Source organism: Mixophyes fleayi, chromosome 5 (assembly GCF_038048845.1).
Source record: "Mixophyes fleayi isolate aMixFle1 chromosome 5, aMixFle1.hap1, whole genome shotgun sequence".
Classification (NCBI taxonomy): domain Eukaryota; kingdom Metazoa; phylum Chordata; class Amphibia; order Anura; family Limnodynastidae; genus Mixophyes; species Mixophyes fleayi.
The window spans coordinates 114,189,373-114,214,678 of record NC_134406.1 but is presented as its reverse complement, the minus strand read 5'-3'; the positions used below and the strand labels follow the sequence as shown (position 1 = coordinate 114,214,678).

General features: G+C 37.9%; 1 protein-coding gene across 1 annotated transcript in view; it reads right to left on the bottom strand.

Moving 5' to 3' along the window:
• The window catches only part of PDIA4 (protein disulfide isomerase family A member 4), a 31,497-nt gene extending 7,736 nt beyond the window's left edge, over positions 1 to 23,761 (bottom strand). The window contains exons 1-6 of the mRNA XM_075212720.1: positions 23,610 to 23,761; positions 21,790 to 21,910; positions 17,803 to 18,008; positions 6,572 to 6,710; positions 1,379 to 1,584; positions 862 to 1,020 (exon numbers count right to left, since the gene is read on the bottom strand). Of these exons, the coding sequence (XP_075068821.1) occupies positions 862 to 1,020; positions 1,379 to 1,584; positions 6,572 to 6,710; positions 17,803 to 18,008; positions 21,790 to 21,910; positions 23,610 to 23,700 (922 nt within the window). The 5' untranslated portion in view covers positions 23,701 to 23,761. The remainder of the gene's footprint in view (positions 1 to 861; positions 1,021 to 1,378; positions 1,585 to 6,571; positions 6,711 to 17,802; positions 18,009 to 21,789; positions 21,911 to 23,609) is intronic.
• Positions 23,762 to 25,306: the final 1,545 nt, after the last annotated feature.

Below are 25,306 nucleotides of genomic sequence, written 5' to 3'. Positions count from 1 at the left end.
TATAACTGCATTTTCTGGCACACACTATAATTCAAAAGGCATCTGCATCATTCTGAGCCCACAACAGCTAATTGCCCAATATTGCCCGTGTGTGGCACCTCAAGGTACTGTTGAAGATTTGTTCATCATATCTTTCTGATCTTCTTAGATTGCCAACTTATGATATGGTATGGATTCTCTGCCTCTAAAATATAGTTGTTAGGATTCTGATACATTTTAAGTACAGAAGATAAATATAAAAGCGGAAACATTCTTATGGTCTGGTGTTCAACAAGTGAACTTTGGTTGACTGGTATACTGCAGTCTGAATCAAGATTTTTAACTCCATCTGTATTGTATCCTCAAGAAATATCCATTTTGGGAGGCTCTGCAATAAGAACTTATATACTTGCATGCTTGGGAAAGAAAAAAAAAAAAAAAAAAAAAAAGGCGCTTTTTAGTTTTTTATTTGTTATTCAGCAAATAAAAAAGTGCATTATTGCAACGTGAGCAAATTGCTGACAATAGTTTACACCAATGCATTTTTTACATGTTTACAGTTATTTAACATTGCTCAGGTTTTATTGTTGAGGTGCTAATGACATGCTTTAAATGCCATGAGAAGTTTTTGCAAATGTGCACAAAACGTTACTTTTTTTAGGGAAAAAACCCAGCGTAAGTATGGGAATATTGCTTCACTTCTGGTAAATCAATTTAAACAAGCCGTGAAGTAAAATGTTTAAATTGGGGACAGTGGTAATGAGGAAAAAAAAAACCAAAAAACAGTACTGCGTAAATATAATAGTTTTCAATATGGATTGCATTTGATAAACACAGTCCAATAAACTGCACCTTTGCACGAGCATACTAAAAACATCTTACCTGCATCTTGATAAAGTTGAAATGCTTTTTCATGGTTGTCAATGAAAACTCCAATGACCACAACATCATCGCCATCTCTTAAGAATTCCTGCACCTGTTTCACAGTCTGGACTTGCTTAGATGGTGGACCAGCCTGTTCAATCATGTAGTCAATTATTCCTTGATAAATAATAAACAGAAATAAAGTAAAAAAAAATGTCCACTTGGGGATACTAGAAGTTTCAAAAGCAAACAGGCCGGTGGAAATGTAAATAATATATATATATATATATATATATATATATATATATATATATATATATATATATATATATATATATATATATATATATATATATTACACACACACACACGTAGTGGAAAAATACATTTCATATAGATAAGTCTTAGCGAAGGTGAAGCCATGAATTCATCCCAGTGACGCACACATTTTAAACCCTGGCCTGCTTACATTACTGATCGATTGAAAGGACAGTAACTTTGGAACATGTATAACAAAATTCAAGAACATCTTTACCATATTTTTCTCTTGGTCCATTGTAATCATAGGCTTTGCCCTTACGAAAAATCTTTAGGGTAGGATAGCCAGTAACATCATATTTTTTTGCAAGTTCAGCTGCGGCAGTGGCATCAACTTTTGCCAATGGTATTGCTGGTGTGCGCTTGCTTAGCTCCTGAGCAGCCTTTTCATATTCTGGGGCAAGCTTTTTACAGTGTCCACACCTAAAGACAATTTTCATGTTAAAAATGGCTGTGACGATTACAAAGTAAGGTCTTAATGATTAACAGTTATTAATTTTGAATTGGACAAATTGACCATCAAGAGTAATCGGCACTTGTGTGTAATTGCACCTTTGTTGTTGAACCCTATAGCTGCATAACACATTGAGTAAAATACACATGTAAATGGTTTAACATGTAATGGAATCTTTCCTTACTGTGCATCCTAGCTCAACTCTGAAGGGCAGTGTAAAAAAGTAAATACAAAAAAAAAAATAAAAAAAAAATCTGCTATATAATATATATATTTCTTTATTTTTTTTTACACACACACACACACACACACACACGAGTTGAGCATGACTATACCAAGGAGCGAGAAAAGCAGGAGGAAGGAAAAGAGAAAAAAAAACAAAAAACAACAGATGTGTTGGACCCCTGCAAGGTCAAATTTTGTATTGGGGGAGAGGGGCTAGCACAGTGGTTCCCAAACTTTCTCAGCGAGAACAGTGGATGAGGATCTGGCGCTGGATGGGTAAGTTTCTGTTTTTCTTCTTTTTTTTGGAGGGCGATCGCGGCACCCCTGTGACAGCGCCGCGGCTCACTTTGGGAACCGCTGGGCTAGCAAAATAAGGTATGTTACTAAAAATTGCCCAGTAACAAGAAAAGTATACAAAAAACTGTTTAAATGCTTATGGATCTTTTGGCTTATGACTAACTTCAGACCGATTGGTAAAAAGTAAAAGCTATAACAGCTGTCACCGTGATACGCAATCCACAAGACCGCTCTCTCGAAGAAATATGATAAATCCTAAATGTAGGACAGAAATTGCAGAAATTCACTGTGGCTGTAATTAAAAGGTAAGCATTATTATCTTTTATTCCACTTCCTGATTTATGAGAAAGTTTTGTTTAATTTTAGAGATACTGTCATAGTTGGAAAACGACCCTGGCTTCTCTGGGCAAGACTGAAAATGTTCTTTTATTAATACACAACAGCAGATATCAGTTTTACTCTTTGTGCCATCAGAGTTTGTGTCTAACTAATACGTTTTTATGAGTCTTGCATTGTTGAAACATCTGTTGAATGAAAGGAGACCCCCGAGTGTGACAAGAAAGAAGTGTGTTTGTGGGGAGACGAGGAAATAACTTTCTCCCGATCAATGAGGAGCCAGTAAGCAATCTTAACGGCGTTCGTGTGTGAAAAAGGTCATTTGCAATTTCATGATCTGTTTGGCAGCTGACACAGTCAGATGACAGATTAGGGAATTTTCTCACCTACCGTCAAAGTCACCAGAAGACCCAGATAGCAGAGCATGCACACATGTGATTGTTTAATAGGGAGTAGAAAGCCCTCTTATTGGTTGCAGTATCAAAGTTCTGGTAAGTGCAGAGCTAACTTGGGCAACGTCCTACCAGGACACAGACACTCCTGTCTGACAAGTTGCTGGTGTATAAAGATTTTTTGCGGTTCACAAAATGTGGGAAAGCTAAGCATTGATGGAACTGCCAGAGGGGACACCAGGGACAGCAAATAGAATAAAATTACTCAAAGCCATGCTAACTTTCCAACAACAGGTTCATTTGACCTTCAAATTTTGGGACAATTAAAGACTGCGTTGGGGATAGCTGTAAAATAATGGAAAGCTTATACTAGTTGGCTTCAGAAAGCACAGTGTCATACCTACCTGTATGTAGCACACAGACCATAGTGATAACTAACAAACCAAAAAAACAAAGACAAAAAAAAAAAAAAAAGAAGGACATATTGCACCCCGATTTGCCCACTGCCCCTGAGAAAGAAATTATGCCTGTTTTGGCAGCTATGGGACACCAGAATACGTTTTTACCCGCCTATGGAACTAACTTTAATATCGATGCAATTGGCTTGTTTCTCGACAGGAAATCGCCCAATGAAAGGATAGGGGATGTATCACTAATGCCCAAGTATTGAGGTGCAGCAAAGAAGAGCACCCAAGTCCCTCCTACCCACACTGTCTGAACTGTCAGACGCATTAACCCATGTAGACAAGATGGGCATGGTAATTCTAATAGACCTACTGGTTTGCCCCTGGATTCTCCACCTTTACTACTAAACATTGTGAGAGCTGCCTAATATGTTTGAAGAGCAATTCAGGCAGGCCAGTGCATACATAACCTTCTCATCTCCCATCTGCTGAAGCACCTTTTTAGGCAATACAACTTGACCTCATCAAACTTCCTAAGATGATAATGTAACGGTATGTACTGGCAAGCGTACATTTGTTTTCAAGGTGGATTGAGGCCTCTCTCACTGTGTCACATACTGCTAGTATAACCGCAAAACAAATTGTGCAAGAATTTGGATACAGGTATGGGATAACACAGTTTATCCCATCTGATCAAGGCACCCATTTTACTGGACTTGTGTTTAAAAAGATGTTTTATCTTTTAGGGGGTATGCAGTTTAACCCCTATCACCCAAATGCTAGTGAGAAAATTGAAAGATACAATGGATCTAGCAAAATTAAACTTGGCAAAAAGACCCAACAGACAGGTCCTACCTTTTCCTATCAGAACAACGCTAAAAGGGTCCCTGAACAACTCCCAATATGAAATCTTATTTGGAAAACTCCCTAATCTAGTTTTACGCCCAGCCATTGACTTGATTACAGGGTAAGATGTGACAGGAAAATATCTGATAAAAACGACTAATCATTTGAAGGAGTTGCAAGCATGTGATAGGCACACAACCAAAGCTGCCTTTCATATTGCACTCCATGATATCGGGAGACATGGTAATAAGAACTTTATTATCTACTGCCATGAAAGTTAACAAGCCTCTCACTGTAAGAAAGTAACCCTTCCTAAAACTATTGGCTCAAATCGGACAAAATCCTGTCCTACAGCCAAGATATGCTCAATCCTGCAGTTCCTTTTTGGTGACATAATGCCACCAACGTTAAGACGACAACAGGCTACAACTGGGGGCTCAGAATGGGCCCTGCCGTGAAAAGGATAATTGCCTTTTGTCTTCTGATATTGAGACAAACAAAAACTAAAAAAAAAAAAAAAAAAAAAAAAAAAAGAAGGAGTATTATGGCCACTCCTTTGGAGAGAACTCTGTATTACAGATACAGACAAAGGTTGCCAAGACTATGAATCAAACACACGTTTCTTTAAATGCTATGGATGGTATTCCCCTGGTGGAAATCCCGTTATCTTGCGGATAAATTATGAAAATTGATTGGAGAAATGTTCCTTGAGCCTATGTGGCTAACAGATGAATGATATTCACCCCATTGAAAGTCCCACTAATAATTGCTAATGGCCCACCAGTCTACTGTATGAGGTATAACTGAACAGGTTTTATAAGACATGTGAGAAAGTTTTGGCCACATGAATATGAAAGGGATGGTAATTCAAAAGAGGTAGAGTGGTGAGAATTTTTGATACAGTCAGAATGGCAGAGATTCCGGTTTTCCCTTTAGACTTCCATGGAAGACTGTATACGATAGCTATATAAAAATTCAAGATGTCTATAATAAAAGAGTCAGTACACAGATGAAGGTAATAACCCCAAAATGTTTTTGGGCAATATGTATGGGTATGCTTCTACAAGAGGACAACCTCTTCCTAGAGGACTAAACTAGTTTTGTGGTAATGGTGCCTATGCCTGGTTGCCAAAGAGAGGTGCAATTGCCTGCACCTCTAATAGCTAAAGTAGCCCCTGTGGTAAGGATCACCAAATACCTTGAAAGTAGACCCAGAAATATCCCCATGGAAGTAAATATATTCCCCAAGAGCCTGTTTCATAATTGGGAAAAGAGATCATGAGATGAAGTTATTCAGTATTCCTTCCTCAAGTAGGTAAAAAAAAAAAATAAAAAAAAAAATTGTCAGATAATTTGGATGAGGAGCGTTACTTCCTGACGCAAGCGCCCTTTTTTTAACGTGGTTTTGTCCACGTCACCACCTCATCATTTTTCTCCATCACCTCATCCTTCATCAAGCTACTTAAGGTGTTAAAAACTCCCCACTGTCACCCCCGGCAACCACCAACCACTCCCAACTGTCACTTCTCCTTCAAGAAATATATAGGTCAGTGTATAACTCTGCCCAGCAGGTGGCGCTGCAGCTTGGTTTTTTCCCCCCCACACACGCCACTAGGCAGGTATATATATATATATATATATATATATATATATATATATATATATATATATATATATATATATATATATACACACACACACACACACAAATATACATATATTTCTACTTTAAACAGTTAATTCCAGTTAATATCTTGCAGGGAAGAATAATAGTCTCATCCACTGTTCCTAACAGATGGAGATAAGACATTCTTTGTGCTTGACTGTACCAAGGTACAAGAAAACTAGAAAAAAATAAAAATGATGTGTTGTGGAACCCTGCAAGGTCAAATTCTATATAGGGATGGGAGGAGCAGATAGTCCTAAAATAGGGTGTGTTACTAAAAACTGCCAAGTACCAAGAAGGGTATACATGACTGTTCAATTGCATTGTCTCATTCACAATGCAGAAAATAAAGGAGCTCACGTTTGGAACTTTTGGCCTAGAACTGGCTTCAGACTGATTGGTATAAACTAAGCTATAACAAGGCCCATCATGTCTAGAATATTTTATACCAGCAGAGTTTAGAATACTGGTCTGGATATGGGATTAGCCTTTATTATTTTTCCTCTGCCTCCAACAAACCAGGGGGAAAAGGGTGGGGGAGAACGGCTTGTCTCCTTGTCCATAAAACTACAGTGGGTGATCAAAACTGTTTGCAGTATGTAGCTAAAATCCATTTTTTTGGTGACCAAGTTCATGAATGGACAAGGAGAATAATTTGTCTATGGACAAAAAGTTACATGGCAAATCACCATTTGTAATATGTTGGTATTTAAAACAGAAATTTTATTTAATGCAAAGCCTGCTGATTGATATATTTACCCCTCAGTTTAAAGAGGTTTTTAGCACTTACCAGGGTGCATAAAATTCAACAAGTATGATATCTGCATCGTCTACCATCTCATTAAAGTTTTCTCCAGTTAATGTAATTGTTGCTTCAGGAGGCATTGTCCAATTTGGGTGGGATACTTCTTTCACTTTTGCCACAATTTCTGTAACAAAAAAAAAAAAAAAAAAAAGAAAAAAAGTTTACAACATATTTTTAATCTGGTTATATTGAATAATTTATCACTCGTTCCTACAGCCTCGTGGTGGTTTCATAGATCAATCATGCCCTTTTATTTACATTAACGAAAAGTTACATTTATCACTATAAGTGTGATACAGTTAGCAATGGATTATCCCATTTTAGTTAGATCACAAAGCTCAGCACACCCACTATTCTAATGTTCAGATTTATGCTGATCATCATTCCCTAAGCCACAATTCAATTTATATGCAGCCAAAAGGTTAGATCAGTGATTCTAGACCACTGTATGTAATGACATGTGTCACTAGAACTGGCTGGATGTGTCGCAGCTTTAAAAGAAGTTAAAATATGTAACCTTAGGATAAACAAACTATATGTTGTTTTAAAGTTCAGCCACAACGTGTCTTATTTTTAAATTTACCCAAACTTGTTTACAGTTTTGTTTATTAAAACAGCTACACCATCCTCTGTCCATCAAAAAGAGGTTCACTCAAGTTTACTGCACTGCTTTTTCACATATTGGTCAGATTTATATTTTAAAAATGTAATGCTCCACATAACCACCAATAATGTTTTTTTTCCTTCCTACTTTTTTTTAGCAGTGCAGATTAGAAGATAATGTTTAATTGGTTGCTAGAGAATACGACCTTTTCTACCTCCAACAAGATAATTAGTCATGTGTTCTCAATATGCATTGCTATTAATTCACTAATAATATTTAAAGTAAAGGTTTGAGAGATTTTATTGTTTGAAAAATGACTTCCCCAAAATGTACTGTTATTTTGGAGATTTTTTCCTGCTCAATCCCAACGTACTACCATTGGCATAGAGAGATTCTTTTTATTAATACAATATTATTCTCTCATGAGCATTTCCACATTACCCTATTTGTAACAAACATCGGACTTTACATTTAGACGCAAATACGCTTCTTTTTTTCTCTATCAGCTTGCGGAAATGAGGCATATGGATACACCTAAAACTGAGCTCCTTAAGAAGAACCCTGGGTACTGTATCGGCATCAGATGTCAGAGTACAGGATTACAAAATATATAATATAATATAATTGAGAACTTCACTAGTACATTATTTGTTAGGGGTACATTTATGCGGTTGCACCAATTGCATCAAGTTAACTATGCAAAATGTTTTTATCCTATGAGTGTTTTCCCCATTTTAATGTATACAATTGTCAAAATAAGAAACGTGCAGTCAGATGTTGCCCCTCTTCAGCTCAGAATGTGAGAGGATGGACCACCTATGCCACCCTGTCTGTTGTTGTTGGGAACCGGCTGAGCTTACTTTGCCACCATTCCCTTTCTTTATCCCAAATGCGCCCTCTAACCTCAGTAGGAGGGGCTTAAGCTGCTGCCACCACTGAACGGCTTCATGGCATCCAGAACCACATTCCTCTGGGTAACAGTTGCTGCTAGTGTACCCCCTTGCTGGTGCACCTGGGCTATTACCCCTGACCTCTTCCTAGAGATCAGGGTTGCTGTGGATGAATCCTCCTGTCCTATCACACTAGCCAGAGCTGCTGGGTAGTGGGCAGAGCGGTGGTACTGGAAAGCTGGGTCCAAACCTCAGAACAGCCAGAAACAGATTAGATTTAGGTCTAATCTGTAGGTCACAGGAAATACAGCAGGGAAGAAGTTGTCGAAGCAGGATCTTGAAGCAAGTGATGTTTATTTGCTCAATTGTCCTGATAAGGACATTTCACACTAGTTGAAGGTACCAGTGATCAGAAAGTCAGATGGAACAATAATGATACATTTCAGTACAAACCAGTGCTGTTTTATACAGTTTTGGACACAGCCTATCAGGGTGTAAGCCAGCCCCCTGAACTTTTTGCTGGTCCCAAGATGTCAGAGTTATTTTTAGTATCAGGATGCAATATGTTTCTCCAAACATAGCATTTAATGCAATTTATACTTAACAAAATGTACACTTAACGGATATCCTATATCACGTGCTATTTTCAATGTTCAGACAGGTTCTAACACACTGGACAAAAGGCTACTCAGGAACACCAGTAACCTGTGGTGCATTTAGACTAAAAACGAACATGTTGGCTACTCACATGAATATACTTAATAGGCCTTAATGAGGACTTTGTCTTGAAGTTACACAACAGATTCCTCAAACAAATGCTTACTGCGTTAGACATTTACCTCAGAAATGAATGCCTTGTCTATACAAAGTGCCACACGATACAACAAAACCAGTACATCTGCAATTATATAAACGTCCTGCGCCATTTCCTTTAAATAAATGTATACAATAAGTTATTTATAAGTGAACCAGCCACAGCTCTCTTTCCCATTCTTAGACACTTCCTTACTGACCGCTAATAAATGGATTACATTTTCTTTCTGCTTTGCAATGAACGGTAGATCCAACAGGTCTATTACCCTTCATTTTAATTTTTTTTTTTTTTTTTAAATGAATAACCTGTAAAGCTGGGTTCATCAGATGGAATATCTGTAACAATTTTACCAATGGCTGAAAGTCCAGATTAGAATGCCAATTCATGCTTACATGATTTGCTGTCCGATCAGTGTTTTTGATCCCTCAAACATCTGCTCAAACAATCGTAATTCCATACACACTCTACTAATATCTGAGGTCCCTGTAGCAATACGTAAACCCAGTTTAAATAATGAGCTGATCCTCACAGCATCCAAATATTCAGGAATTGAAACTAGCATCACCATTCATTGCTTTGTGTATCGTGCACGTTCAGTTAACTCCCTTCACAACTGTACACAAGGTAGGATTTTTTGCTATAAATTATTTTGTCAAATAAACAAAAATCTCCTGCTTATTGCCATGTCAACAAAGCTGCAAGCAATTAACCATAGGGTAAGGAAAAGGCATAAACACAGTTGTAGGACCAAAGACTGGTTGCGGAGGAGAGACTCCTTTTCGCATATGCCACTGCTACAGGAGATATGGGACAAGCATCCTTATGACTTTCCTGCGGATGAATGATCAGACATTTCTAGGAGCTGCTTCAACCTGTCACCCCACTCATCCAAAAGGAGGATATGTATATCTGAGTGCAGAGATTAGTTGCTACTCTCCGATTTTTGGCTACTGGCTGATCTCAATTACAGCACCGCTATTTTACAGCAAGCTCTGGGTCTGATTATTCCAGAGTCTTGTAAGGCATTGTACAAGTTCTACAAGAATAATATGATAAAGTCACACATCTTCTAAAAAGGTAAAGGTCAACATTTTCTAAGTAGGAATTACTTCCACTGTATTGAAGTATACTGCCACTGTTGGTTGGTGTTGAAATACTACAGGCAAAAAGAGTACTGGACTGTCTTTCCATCACGCAATGTTGCCAGTGGGGAGGGAGTGGCAGCAAATGAGGGGACAGGGCTGGCCTGAAAAAGTCTTGCCTTTGGCTCGGGGGGTTATGGAACCCTTTTCAAGCCAGTGTACTGTGTGCCTTCCACCTCTGTGCCCTATAGAGCACATCCATAATCAAACATACTGCCTCTAGCCTGTTGTCGACTTGCAGACATTTGAGTTTTTGATCTATTGCTACACTATCAGGTCATGCTCGTCATCCTCAATCAGCTTGTTTGCCAAGTCTAGGATTCTATGAATCAGGACTTTAGTGTGTTCCAGCTCCCATGCCCTCTTCTTCCCACTTCCTGCCAGATTTGTTGCCGTTGTTGCTGGGTGGGAGGCAGCATCTCCACCGGATTATCTACCACATCATACAATCCCTCCTCAATGAAAAAATAGGTGGCTGTATAATGAAAATACAAGTTTAAAAAGCTAACTTGATAACAATATATACATTTATTGATTTAACAATACAAAAATCGTTTTTCAGTTCTCATTGAAAGTTGATGAAGGGCAAGTTATCCCAGAATAATTTGACAAATTGTGGAATTTCCCGAACTGTGGCGGGGCCATAGATGGCAAACATGTCTGAATTATGTGACCCTCCAATAGTGGTTCCTATTTCTACAACTACAAAGGGTTCTTCAGTATTATCCTGATGGCCGTAGTAGAAGCAAAATCTGAATTTATATTCATGGACATTGGAAAAAATGTCAAAGTGTTAGATGGTAGGGAATTGGAACAGATGCCCTTCTATGACAAACGTAAAACCAATACACTGAATTTGCCAAACACATACCTAAACTAAATGAGGTCTTAATTTTGTATTTGCGGCTGATGAAGCAAGCAATATTTTAAAACCTTACCCCCCAAAAGTAGCGACACCAGAAAGGAGAATATTTAATTATAAATTATCAAGATCAAGGCGAGTAGTGAGTGGAGAATGCTTTTTGGCATATTGAGTAACAGATTTAAGATTTTTCATACTGCCATGAATCCTTGCCTTGACAAAACTGACAAGATGGTGATGGCATGTTGTGTCCTACACAACTATCTCAGGTGGAAAAGCCCCAGTGTACGCAACTTCTACTTTAGAGCATATTGTAGAAGTTGAGGAAGTGGTAGGGCCGATAGCCCTGGAATCTTCCCAAATGAGAAATGTCAGCAAAAAGGTCAGGTCAGGGTAAACGGTGAGGGTGTCATATCATAGCAGAATGACATGTTATAATGTATGTACATTGACATTCTAGGTTATATTGAAACACTCAATTTTACCAATATGTAAATAAATATTTGAAGCATTCATTATTTTCGTGAACCCCAGGAAGTCAAAGTCTTTTTGATGCCTCTGACTTATTGAGTTCCTTATTGAACACAGTCCTCATGTTTTTGATCTTCCCTCTGATCCAATCTGCATTAGCTTCTGGATAATGGGGAAGGCTTACTTTCACCATCTCTTCATAAGCCTCAACCACTTCTGCCTGTTTGAGTAGTCTTTTGACTTGGATTGCCACAAGCAGGGATGGGATCTGTAGGCCTCAATGAAATCCTTCATGAGCGCCACATTTTTTTCAGATGCCATGATTAAATTTCTTTAAAAAAAAAAAAAAAAAGTGAAGAAAAACCCCCAATGTATTTTAATATTTCCATCTACATCACTTATATCTAAACAAAGTCTGATGTAATAAAGTACTTACCTTGCTATAATAGCAATGACAAGAGGTATATAAATTGTGAAATTTGTTCATAAAGTACCAAAACGGCAACAATCTCAATGCTGAGCAGGAACAATCACTGCGGACGACCGCTACTGGCAAATTAACGTTTGCCCACTATGCAGCTAGAGCTGCTGTAATTGGTATATACCAATTGTTAACGCCCACATATGCACGGTAAACATCTAGATAAACAACCAGACTGTCTCCAGCAGTACAGCAGAACATTGAGGGAGAGAAATAAAATAAATATAGATAGTGAAGGAGGAGTGGAGAGGGGGAGTAGGAGAAGGGATGTTCACTGAACAGGTTAAAAGAGCCAAACCAATTAATCAGAGGGGAAAGGAGATCATAGTCAAAGTGCTGGACCAACATGACAAAAATTATCAAAAGGATATAAAAGTGCACATGTGGATTAGATGCTACAAGAAACTTAGCTAAAAAAAAAAAACAAAAAACAAACCAACAAATTCCAGATACGGAAGGTGGACAGATTTGAAAGAGGAGCAAGAGAAGTTGAAGGGAACATTAAAAAAAAAATAAAAAAATTGGATATTAAAAACTCTCTCAAACTTGTTAGTAAACGGTGTTAATAATTAACAATAACAATTAGCAAAACAGTTGATAACACATTTTTCTTTCTGTAAATATATTACTAGCTACAACACAGAAATTATAATATATATATATATATATATATATATATATATACACACACACATACATATATATATTCACATATACACACACATACATGATCCTATATGTATGCCCTTTACCAAAGGTTATATTGGGTTGACAATAGTTAATCTGCATGCTATATGTATAGTTTTGATTATGTAGAGGTTTATTGTGAGACATTTATAGTTTTATAGATATGTATCAATCATTGAATGCTGTAATCATAAGAACTATGAAACCTCTGTTTATACAAATCTTTTATGTGTTGGAAAATAAAAAGAAAATTGGAAACAAATTCTGGTTTCTTTGGTGGAAGTGAAATAAAAGGCCTATAAAGTTAACAAATGCTTTGGAACAGATGCAAGGTGTACACAGGTGTACTGAACCTAAGGACTTATCCCATATGCTTTACAATGGCCATAATAGGGGTGTAGTATCTATTTACAGTACTGACAACGCTGGAATGCAGATGTCTTCAGATGACGACTCGCTGTCTTCCGAAAAGGACATCATGCTCAAGCGCGACTGCCCTTTAAGGCGGCGATGCCCAGAGCCACCTGTCATTTATGACAGGCAAGTACTATTTTAGGGGTTAGTGGTGTTAGGGATATTAGGTTACCCTTAGGTACTACACCCCTATAAAACAGGCAAAAATAACATACTGGTAGATAATACAGAATTTAAGAAATGGATACATGGCACATCAGTACTTAAATGAGACTTTATTGAAAATATGTATTTGCACATGTGTTAACAAGTCATGTTGCATACAGGGACACAGATGACATCGCATGAAAATTGAGAATTATTATTGTCTTTTCCTTGACATACTTAATGGCAGCTCTTACAATGGGTTAATCCCCTGATCACCGAGTGTAGACAGGAAGAATTTTGTCTCACATGGCCCCTATATAAGGCAACTCCTCCCTCTCCATGGTGTCTTTCGTAACTTCCCAAGTCATCTTATACATAAGGGTGGGAAAATATAGGGCTGCCATGGAGAATTTCAAGGAAATGAAATTAACGGTGAGTATAATTCTCAATTTTCCTTTCCCTACTCCATGGCAGCCCACACAATGGGATATACCAAAGCAGTACAATAATCGGGAGGGCAATAAAACCAACACCTTAATACGGTCAAACAGATAATTTATTTACAGCGCTTGTTGAAGAATCCTTCTCCCAAACAGTGTCTCTTTAAAGACTGAAACGTCAAGATAATGGCTAGAGAAAGTGTGCATTGACAACCATCCAGCTGCCTTACAGATGTCGGTTGCCGATGCATGGATTCTATGTGCCCAGGAGGTCGCTACCGCCCTAGTTGAATGTGCCTTCAGTATCCTAGGTATTTTCCGCCCTTTCTCCCCTGTAGGCCTGTGCAATCACTTCTCCGATCCACTTTGTCAATGTGGGTTTGGATGGGGCATGTCTTTTGCGAGGACCTTCAGGAAGTACAAATAGTTGCTTTGTCTTCCTCAGATTTTTTTGTCCTTATGATGTATGTAGATATAGCCCTCACCAGGTCTAGAGTATGGAGACAGGTTTCGTCACTATTAGTGGGATGAGGGTAGAGAGATGGCAGAACCAATTCAACCTTGGGTAGATAATCCGGATTCGTCCTCAAAATTGCTTTATCTTCATAGATATTCAGGAAGGGTTCTTCACACCATAACGCATGTATGTCCCCTATTCGACGAGCCGAAGTGATTGCCACCAGAAAGAGCACCTTCAGAGTGAGACACCTGAGAGAGATGTCTTGCAAGGGTTCAAAAGGATAAGCTGTTAAGGCGTCCAAGACAACATTAAGGTCCCAAGGGGCCAAGAATGGTTTCAGTTGTAACCTCTTCAGTGCTTGAAAACACTGGAAGAAGAGACCGAAATCAAACGGTGACCAAAATACTATATACTAGCGTCATTAAAAACACACATTATATATATCTATAATATAAATGTCTAGTGGCGTGTGTTAGTCTGTGTGTGGAAAAAATAAAACCAAGCTGCAGCGCCACCTGCTGGGCGGAGTTATACACTGACCTACTAAATTCTTAGTGTGTGGAAAAAAAAAAAAATTCAAAAAGGGCTGAAATTTGGTATACTAAGATGTTTTTAATTTGTTAATTGTTAAAAGTGTTTATAAAGATTCAAAAAAATAAATATATATATATATATATTTCTTGAATAAGAAGTGACAGTGGGGAGTGGTTGGTGGTTGCCAGGGGTGACAGTGGGGAGTGGTTGGTGGTTGCCAGGGGTGACAGAGTGAGAGGAGTGTGATACTCAGGACCGCTGAGAGAGATCCCTGTGTCTGGATAGACATCTGGATAGATGTGGCGATGAAAATGAAGGATGAGGTGATGGAGAAGAATGATGAGGTGGTGACATGTGGACAAAACCACGTTAAAAAAGGGCGCTTAGGTCGGGAAGTAACGCTCTTCCACTGAGGAGGCCTGGGCTAGGCCCAAATGCATGACAAGAACCTTTTTAACACCTTAAGTAGCTTGATTTGACTAGAATGCATGAGTATCATGCACGGGTTAAAATATATATATATATATATACACACACACACACATACATACACACATACATACATACACACACACACTACAGATTTTATTCTACAGGTTTATCACAACCTAACGCCGAGAGGACTGCTATCACCTCCACCTTCTCTTTCCTTATTTTTCGGAGTACCTGAGGGATGACTGGAAAGGGCAGAAACACGTATCCCAGCTTGAAGTTCCACTGCATTGACAGGGCATCTATCCCTAGGGCCCTATTGTCTCTGTAGCAGGAGTAGAAGAGGGGTACCTTGGCATTGCTTCCTGTGGCCAGCAGGTCCAACTGTGTTGCTCCAAATCTGCGTTGTATAAGTTGAAAAACTTCTTCGTGCAGCTCTCACTCTCTTGGGTGGACTTGGTGCCTGCTTAAGTAGTCCGCCACTACGTTGTCTTTGCCTGCAACGTGAAGGGCCGAGAGAGATTTCAGGTTTGCCTCTGCCCATTCCATTAATGCGGTTATTTCGGCCAACATTGCCCTGCTCTTGGTACCACCTTGCTTGTTTATAAAAGGACACCACAGTCTTGTTATCGGAGAACACTCGCAGATGCTTGGTTCATAGATAGGGCTGGAAGTACTGGATCGCACACCAGACCGCTCTCAAAGATGTTTCCTTAAAGAAATCTCTCTTCGTCTCGCCAAGTGCCCTGCATGACCATAGCTTGCATGTGAGCACTCCAGCCTACTAAACTGGCGTCTGTGGCAAGGACACACCAGTCTGGTTCCAAGAGAGTCACACCTTGTTTTCTCATGTCTGGGAGCTGCCACCAACGTAAGGACTGTCTTGCCAGTCTTGAGAGGTTGACTTTGAAGTCTAGAGACCCCACCGTACAATCCCATTGCGCAAAGAGGTTAATTCATGCACTCATCTCCCGCATTGACTATTGCAATTCCCAACTTACTGGTCCTCCAAAAATAAGACTCAAACCCCTACAACCTATTTTGCATGTAGCGGCTAAATTGATATTTCTTGCAAATTGTTCTTCCTCTACTAAGCCACTCTGGCAGTCTCTACATTGCTTGCCTGTTTTTCAAATAACCCAATATAAAAATTAATCCACTAACAAACAAGGCCATCGAGAAAATTGCACAAACATACATCTCCTCACTTATCTCAAAATATCTCCGAACAAGACACCTCCGTTCTGCGTCTCTCATCACATCATCCCATTTCCGGTTACAGGAATATTTTTTTTTATTTTTTTTCCGGGCTGCACCTACTTTGTGGTACTCCCTCCATTGCACAATAAGACTTTCCTCTAGTCTTCCAACCTTCAAGCATTCTCTGAAAACCCAGCTCTTCAGACAAGCTTATGATATTCCTGAACCACCATCTTAATCTCCCTAGGTTACCATATTACCACCCCTTACACAGCTAACACAAAACAACAATCCTATGACCAACACTGCTGTTTGACTGATCCTACAGCCCACTCAGTACAATTACCTTTGCATTCTACCTGAAAAATATGCAATATGATGTAGCACTTACCCTTGTGCATCAAACTCCCATTGTCCCATAGACTGTAAGCTTGCGAGTAGGGCCCTCTTACCCCTATGTCTGTATGTATTACCCAGTATTGTTTTATTACTGTTTGTTCACAATTGTAAAGCGCTACGAAATTTGCTGGCGCTACATAAAATACATGTTGATGATGATTAAAAAACAATTAGGCTAACAACATTAAGCCACAGACATGAGACAACTGGCAGATCGTAATGGAAAAAAACAATGCTAGTAAATATTCTGTGTCATAATATCCAATGATGTGCATGGGTTATTATGTAATGTTAAAGTGTCATTTTTAATGAATCGATATGATTGCATCTTTAATCTTCAATTCATTGTATTTTACTATGACACTATCTGCCCTTAATAAATAAGTAATTTATCCAATACAGGAATCTTGTTTTTATCCTTTCATTCAGTGTGTGTTAAAATTAGTTACTTTGAATGTTAATTAAGGGTCTCATTTATAACTAGTGAAATTAATCTATATGCAAAAATCTAGATTTGCACATATATTTAGTATAAACAGTCTTTTATTGTATTCACAGTGTTCCATATGTAAACACAGTACAACTAGCAATACATATGAAAACAATAGACACCGATTAACATTCTCAGATAGACTGAAATCAATGTTCAATAACTTCATACGATAAGTATTATGTACTAGTTTTAGAATCGTGGAAAATGTCATCATCATATCTGTTGTGAAATTCTTTTTAATTTAAGACTAAATATGACTTCAGTAATTGGAATTATTTCTATTTAAGAGTTACCTGTTCTAAATGACCAAAAAAAGCCAGATGTCAACATTGCGTGAGGGACCGAAAACAGCAAACGGCATTTTCATCCACCCAGAATGGACAGAGATTACTGCATATTGTAATCGATTTCTTTTTGGAACATTGTACAACACTGTTATCCTTTATGCACAATTGTGAACTGTTTTACATTGCTCAAATGGTATAAAACCTTCCCTTCGCTGACAATCAGTGGAGAATTCAGTATTGAAACGCCATACAAACATGTTGGCTGTCATGCATTAATTCAATCTTAAAATAATGTTTTATTAAATAAACACATTAATTTTCCCTTTAGGAAACTGGATCGGACAATCAATTATTGGTCTTTAATAATAACTACAGGTATGTAAAAGCTAATGAGTCCAATGGTGCAAAAGCTAACAGTGTCCATTGTGTGGCAAGCAAACTAAGGAATTCATGACTTACCTTTTTCTGTTCGTGCACCATCATAGTCAATAGCCTGGCCTTTCTTTAGAATTTTTATTGTGGGATATCCACCAATGTCATATTTCCCAGCAACTGTTGTTGCTACAGTTGCATCTATTTTAGCAACTGGTACTGGTGGATCATTGTCCTTCAATGACTTTGCAATTTTTTCATACTCGGGAGCAAACTGCTTACAGTGTCCACACCTACCAAAAGAAATATATGCAATAAAAAGTTACAATATTGTATATTATATATTACACTAACTTTAAACTTAGGTACTCACTCTAATCTTCCTTACAGATCAAAAGGGTATTAATTCAGAATAAAATTATATGGATGAAAGACTCCAGGGAATAATTAGGGCCGATTTCTGCAAGTCGCCAGAAATTGTAAAGTTTGCAGTGAATATTTAAAGCGGTAATGGTTTTAAGGGCAAGACAATGCCTTTAAAGCCATTGCCACTTTCAATTTTCACTACAAACTCTACGATTTCAGTCAACTTGCAGAAATTGACCCTTAATACATCTACCCCCAGATCTGGTAGTTTCCCTGGAAGAGATTTGACTCCAGTCCCGAGAACGCAATTAGTAACACTCAACTCCCATACTGACCACTGTGACCTCAATGCAGAATTATCACTACTGCACTGGAGTGGCTATGGACACCCAGGAACACAATTGCATCTCAAGGACGAGTTAGACACAATCTAGGCATACCCCATACCCAAATAATAGGTCCGTTGTAATGGGGATCTAGTAATATAAAGAGGGTAAAACCAAACAGAAAAATAAGCCCTATGCGAGTTCCAGCATATCTTCCATTAATTAAATGAAGTTAAAACTAAACTATATACCTTTACCAAATATGTATACTATACAAAAGTGCCAACATGCTTGTAATCAAGAGAACATGTAGGTTACGTTTTGGAGTCAACCTCTGAATTACCATAGTTGTGCTAATATAACTATGAAAAAATCATGGTGAGTTTCCACCCCCACCCCCCATTCTTGACTGGTTTATTCTATATAATGCACATAGAGTAAATATGTTTTTGTTCTATTATGCCAAATGAATCCCCCATACTCTCCACCAAAAAAAAACAAAAAACAGAGTATGCCATGAAATATTTTCATAGTTGGTAAAGTGGCAGGAATTAAAATTCCAGGTCATTAAGGGGTTAAAATGTATGCAACACAAACAATAAAGCACACTCTTAACCTACACAGGCAGAGGCATCAATTTTGCGAGTTGAATGAAAGTGTACTCAGGGAATGCACTAGGGGGTGTCCCTCAAAAATACAAGGCAAGCAGTACCACAGTTATGTCCCTGGTTCATAGAAAATGGACAGGCTGCATACTAGTTCAGACCTCATATTACAAACCCCTGTTGTGTGTAGGTGACGGATCCACTTTATAATCATCCCAACACATGAAACATTTGATACTCCAGAGTGAAGTACATATATAATTTTGTTTTTATAAATGAAAACTGGTTGGCAACTATAAATAAGCAAACTTATATACTCAGTTACACAACAGTAATTGCCATGGTTTATTAGACACTTTTCTGCAATGCTATACAGGATGGCTGTTAGATGTTTTTGCCATTTGAAATAAGCCCTGTACTAAAACCTCTTAATTGTCAAAAAATAATACTTTCCAATGGTACCCCCACGATTTGTTTTATTTAGCAGAATCCCAGAACTCATATAGCAGAGACTTCTGCTGGTCACCGTAGCAGGAGATCAGATGCATGGGTTTCAACTGCAAGCTTTAGACCTGCCGTGTCAAATCTCTAGTTTTTAGAAGTCTCTGCCCAAAGCTTACTCAGAGTTTAAATAAGGGACTTTTTGTCCAAAGCTAAATAAAAAAAAAAACAACAAAAAAAAAAACAAAAAAAAAAAAACAGGGAATAGGACTGTTGAGTTACCCGACACCCATGGACATAATTCATAAAAAGAAAAAAAAACAAAGGCAAGCAAGATCATTAACTGTAACAGATGCCATCATATCTGAAGAATATTAAGATAAATAAAGCTCCAGGTCCAGATGGCATACACCCAAGGGTCCTTATGGAGTTAAACTCGGAAATAGCTAGACCGCTATTCTTAATTTTCAGAGATTCAATCTCATCAGGCTCAGTACCAAGGGATTGGCGAATAGCAGATGTGGTGCCGTTGTTTAAAAAGGGGACGAGATCACAACCAGAGAATTATAGACCTGTAAGCCTGACATCAATAGTGGGGAAACTACTGGAAGGTATTTTAAAGGGACAGTATTCAGGATTACTTGGTACGCAATAAAATTATTAGTGGGAATCAACATGGATTTGTGAGGGATAGGTCATGTCAAACTAATCTAATTAGTTTCTACGAGGAAGTTAGTGGGAACTTAGACCAGGGCAGGACAGTAGATGTGGTCTACTTAGATTTTGCAAAGGCCTTTGATACAGTGCCACACAAGAGGTTGGTTTACAAAATAAGGGAACTGGGTCTAGAAATCAAAATTTGTACTTGGATCGAAAACTGGTTAGAGAATAGGGAACAGAGAGTTGTGATAAATGGAACATTTTCTAATTGGTCAAAGGTCTTAAGTGGAGTACCTCAAGGTTCCGTGCTAGGACCACTCCTTTTTAATATATTTATTAATGACCTTGGTGATGGTTTAGAGAGTAAAGTTTCTATTTTTGCAGATGACACTAAACTCTGTAAGGTAATAAAATCAGAGCAAGATGTAGCTTCTCTACAGAGGGACTTAAATAAACTGGAGGATTGGGCGGCTAAATGGAATATGAGGTTTAACACAGATAAATGTAAGGTTATGCATTCAGGGATCAAAAACAAGAACGCAATCTATAAATTAAATGGAATTAATTTGGGAGAATCTATAATGGAAAAGGATTTGGGAGTGCTCGTAGACAGTAGACTTAGCAATAGTGCTCAATGTCAAGCAGCAGCTGCAAGGGCAAACAAAGTATTGGCATGCATAAAAAGGGGCATAGATGCAAGGGAAGACAGTGTAATTTTGCCACTGTATAAATCATTGGTAAGACCTCATCTTGAATATGCAGTACAGTTCTGGGCACCACTCTATAAAAAAGATAATTTGGAACTAGAAAGGGTTCAGAGAAGGGCGACAAAATTGATAAAGGGTATGGAGTCATTAAGTTATGAGGAAAGGTTAGCCAGTTTAGGCATGTTTACTTTAGAAAAGAGGCCTCTAAGGGGAGATATGATTACTATGTACAAATATATTAGGGGTCAATACAGAGAGCTTTCATGGGAACTTTTTACCCCAAGGACCATACACAGGACACGTGGTCATCCCATAAGGTTAGAGGAGAGGAAATTTCACAACCAGCAAAGGAATCAAGATATGGAATTCATTGCCAGGGAAGGTTGTGATGGCAGATTCAATAGATATGTTTAAGAAAGGGTTAGACAAATTTTTAGCGGAAAGGTGTATCCAGGATACGACCGTTAATTTAAAATAAAGGATAGTAGTGGATATAGGGTAAAAATTGGATTGCAATATTGAGTCTGGGGGGATTTTCAAAATTTAAACAGATGGGTGGTTGCCTACTCTGGATTAATTTCAAATATAAGTGCAGGATCGCAGGAGATCCAAAATAGGTTGAACTTGATGGACTGGTGTCTTTTTTCAACCTCATCAACTATGTTACTATGTTACTATATAGGGCATATCAAACATTATAAACTCACTGATATCACAGAACATCCTTTATAACATCAATTATCACATTCTATTGATCAAATTGAGCACACTAAAAAAAACTAATTCATTTAAGGACAGTATGTAAAGCTGTTGTATTACTGTCCATTTAGAATAGTATAATGTATGGTTTATTTATCAATAAAAGCAATTAGCTTTTGTCCTGTGCTGGTTAGACAATAAAAGTGAAATATCAGGTTGACTGATAGAATGTCAAACACAAATTCTTACAAAATCAAAGTGTTTACATACCAAGGAGCATAAAATTCCAAAAGTACAGTATCTTTATCTGCAACAAAACTATCAAAGTTTGAATCAGTTAGCACCAAGACTCCATTTTCTTCCTTAACTTCCTGGTCATCAAGGTAGGTTTCTGAAAAGCCAAACACATACAATTCTCAAACAGTGCATAGTTTTGTTTCTTCCATGTTCATAGCTTTAATCTACTGTCACACTGGTCAATGTGGTCAGAAGTCAAAATGAAAGTCTGACCAACCTACATCCAAACAAAGATTGTTAACACACAGTAAAATGACAATCACATTTTTGCTGTTCTTGTTTAAGCAGAAGAAATAAGCTTAGTTTTAGTACTCAATATCCAGCAAAGTGCCAGGTTTACCAGACTAGTAGGTGTTAAGATATGCTACACATTACACATACTACCAATAGAGCAATTATTGGTGACCCTTCTGTAGTCTGATTACTCAATAGAATGATTGCCAATTAATATAACATATAGAAGAATTTAGAACAATGTGACCTTTCCTTTTCCAAACATAAACATATGCACATTGCATGAGGGTTCCAGAAAATTATTACTTCAAATCAAGTCTCATTTAATTTCATCCTAACCTGTAACACTACGAGTATCTAAAAACATTTTAGAGTTATATCATAACCCTGGACATGTAGTATCTCAAGAAAAAACACAAAACAAACACCCCCTAAAAAAAAACCTCTAAACTATTTATAAGTAAAGTATTTACTTTTATGAAGCATCAGACAAGCTGATAAAGACAAGTTAAAAGGATGACTGATTTGTTTGCTATTACAGAAGATAAATAACAGGTCTAGAGGGAATTTCATATAGTATTGACAGAATGAAGTCCAAAACATGCTAAAGTTTAGGAGTTCTACACACCATTCATATGAATACTCTCACTGATACTAATCACTGCAAATAGAGATAAGGTGAAGAGGCACCCAGACAGTTCTGGGAGTGTTTAAGGAACTAGTGGCATTTGAGTGGCATGTGGAGAAATCTGAAGGTCAATTAAATGTGGGATCTATACTTAGCATGTATGTGGTGATTGCTTTTTTTTTTTTTTTTTAAATTAAGTGTATTGTTTTACCTTTATCTACTGATATAATAAGTATTGTGCAGCCCTTTTGACTGTTAGAGGATTGCATATGTGGCCCTTGAAGTGTACCAGGTTGCTCATAACTGATCTATATATTATAATGCCAAATTTAAATTAGATATATTGTGCATGTATCTAGGACGTATTTTATTATCACCATTACAATTTGGGCTTTACTAAAAAAAACAAAACAAAAAAAAACCCACCAAAACCGACATTATTTTATCTACATACAATGTGAGTCGTTGTATATTTTAGATTTCCAATGCACTGCCTATAGAGGAGCTGTCTGGAGATGAATATCGGTTCTATTAGCGACACTTAAAACTACAATAGTATATTTAGCTCATTGTTAAAAATCCATTATTTGCTAGTTAACTGCAACCACTGGAGCATAGTGCATTTCTGTATAAAGAATGATCTGAAATAACATTTAACACCTTGTGTGACATCGTATAGCTCGATCCACTGATAAATCACTGCTATGTTGGAACGAAAACGTGTAGGTTTCTTTAAAAAAAATTAATTAACTCAGTGTAATGACTAGTATACCATTACCTGGGATGCAATCTAATGATTGAAGTTGAATATAATGGAAGAGGTCTTTAGTCCTAATGCAAACAAAAACCTTTCTTTTAGACCTGCAACTAACTTGCTTTCACATCACTAGGATACAGGACAATGCTTGCATGAAAATATTACAAGGCTTACCTTCTCCATCTTGGTCACAAACCACTAGCAGAAGATGTGTTAACCCAAGGAAGAGCACAAAGCTCATGGATTTCAGCGAACCCATGCCCATTCAAATAGAATTACTACGATTATGCTTGGAGCACTGTCCCACTTCCCCACAGATATATCTGAAGGCACGCCCCTATCACCAACTCTTCCTGTGCGACTTGCTGGAAAGCAAACCATAGTGGAGTTCGTGGACAAATCACTACTTCATTCCCTCTTACTCCGCCCATATTTTGTTAGCCCATTGCTACAGACAGAAAATAGGCAGTTTGTAAAATGTGCATTGTTCAGAGAATACATTCGCTACATAAACATAATGCATTACATTTTAATAGCTGCTTTGCATGCCAAAACTATTCAAGCATAAAAAAATCTGAGCTGCTATTCTGTCATTGGTTGTACAGATAACCGCCAATTGCACTTTGCCACTTCTACAAAAGAAGCCGGAAAACTCAGAAGGACAGAGTCTACATAATTGACTAGTCACTACCAGATTGGTTAAAAGTTTGTAAAGGGAGGAGAAATATTGCTCACACATAGTCGAAATTCTGAGTAGAAAAAAATATATAAAAAATATTTATTCAATTAGTGTACTATTGAAGTCACAGCGTTATACTATCTGACCCTCCAACCGATAGAAAATATTTTGTTCTTTGACGACAGGTTTATTTTACTATTGCAGTTTTTTTTATTCCAATGAAATAGTTCAGTTATCCCAGAGTACTTGAGTAGGAAGATAAGTTTAAATATTGGGAAGCGAGCATTTTGTACCTGACTGAATTAATTGGTAATGCTGAAGGGGCAGTATTATTTTTATTATTATGTACAAAAATCGTAATTCCCAACTGTCCCTCATTTTAATCCCTGTTCCTGCAATGTTCCTTTTTTCAACACTGTTTCATTAAGCAGTCCAGGTGACGTTTATTGCAGAGCAAAGAGAGAAAGGGGCCTATTCATTAAACTTGATCTTCATGGCAATTCAGAGTTAACGGCTGTTTTTGGGGAATAGATGCAAATTGAAGTATGCTCCTAATCTATCAACAGTGCATTATCTGCTGCTTTGCATTTTTTTCCGAAATACATAGCAGTCCCCATAGATGTCTATGGGGACTGCTATTTAACAACTATTGAAAATACTTTTACACATACAGTAATGTACGCCACATTACCATATGTGTAATTTTTCAGGTCTGCTCTATGGGTAGAGCATTGCGGTAGAGGGAACTTCGGATCCCTCACCGCATCTTACTGCCCCCCCACCCTGGTTTTCAATCCTTATCGCATTGACAAGGATTGAACTATTTCTCATATTTATGAAAAAAAAGCTACACAGGTACAGCAGTTCCGATAAACTGCTGTTCCTGTGAAAATAAAAAACTTACGGCTCCATCTTCGTAATGCGAGCCTGCGTGACTTCTTCGTTCCTCCTGTCAAATCCTGTGCGCATGCACCGATTGATAACTCAGGCATGCGCACAGGCATCCAAACAGCACTGACCCGAAGGACCTGGGTCATGTGACAGGACTGCACATGCGCTTTAAAGCTCTGGTCTTCGGGGCGAGCCCTCCCTCCCTGTCGGTGGGGATGTGGAATGCAATAAATCTTTATTTCCTTTTCAGGCCTTGCTTGTGACCAGCTTAATAATACAACCTTGAAACATGCATTTAAAA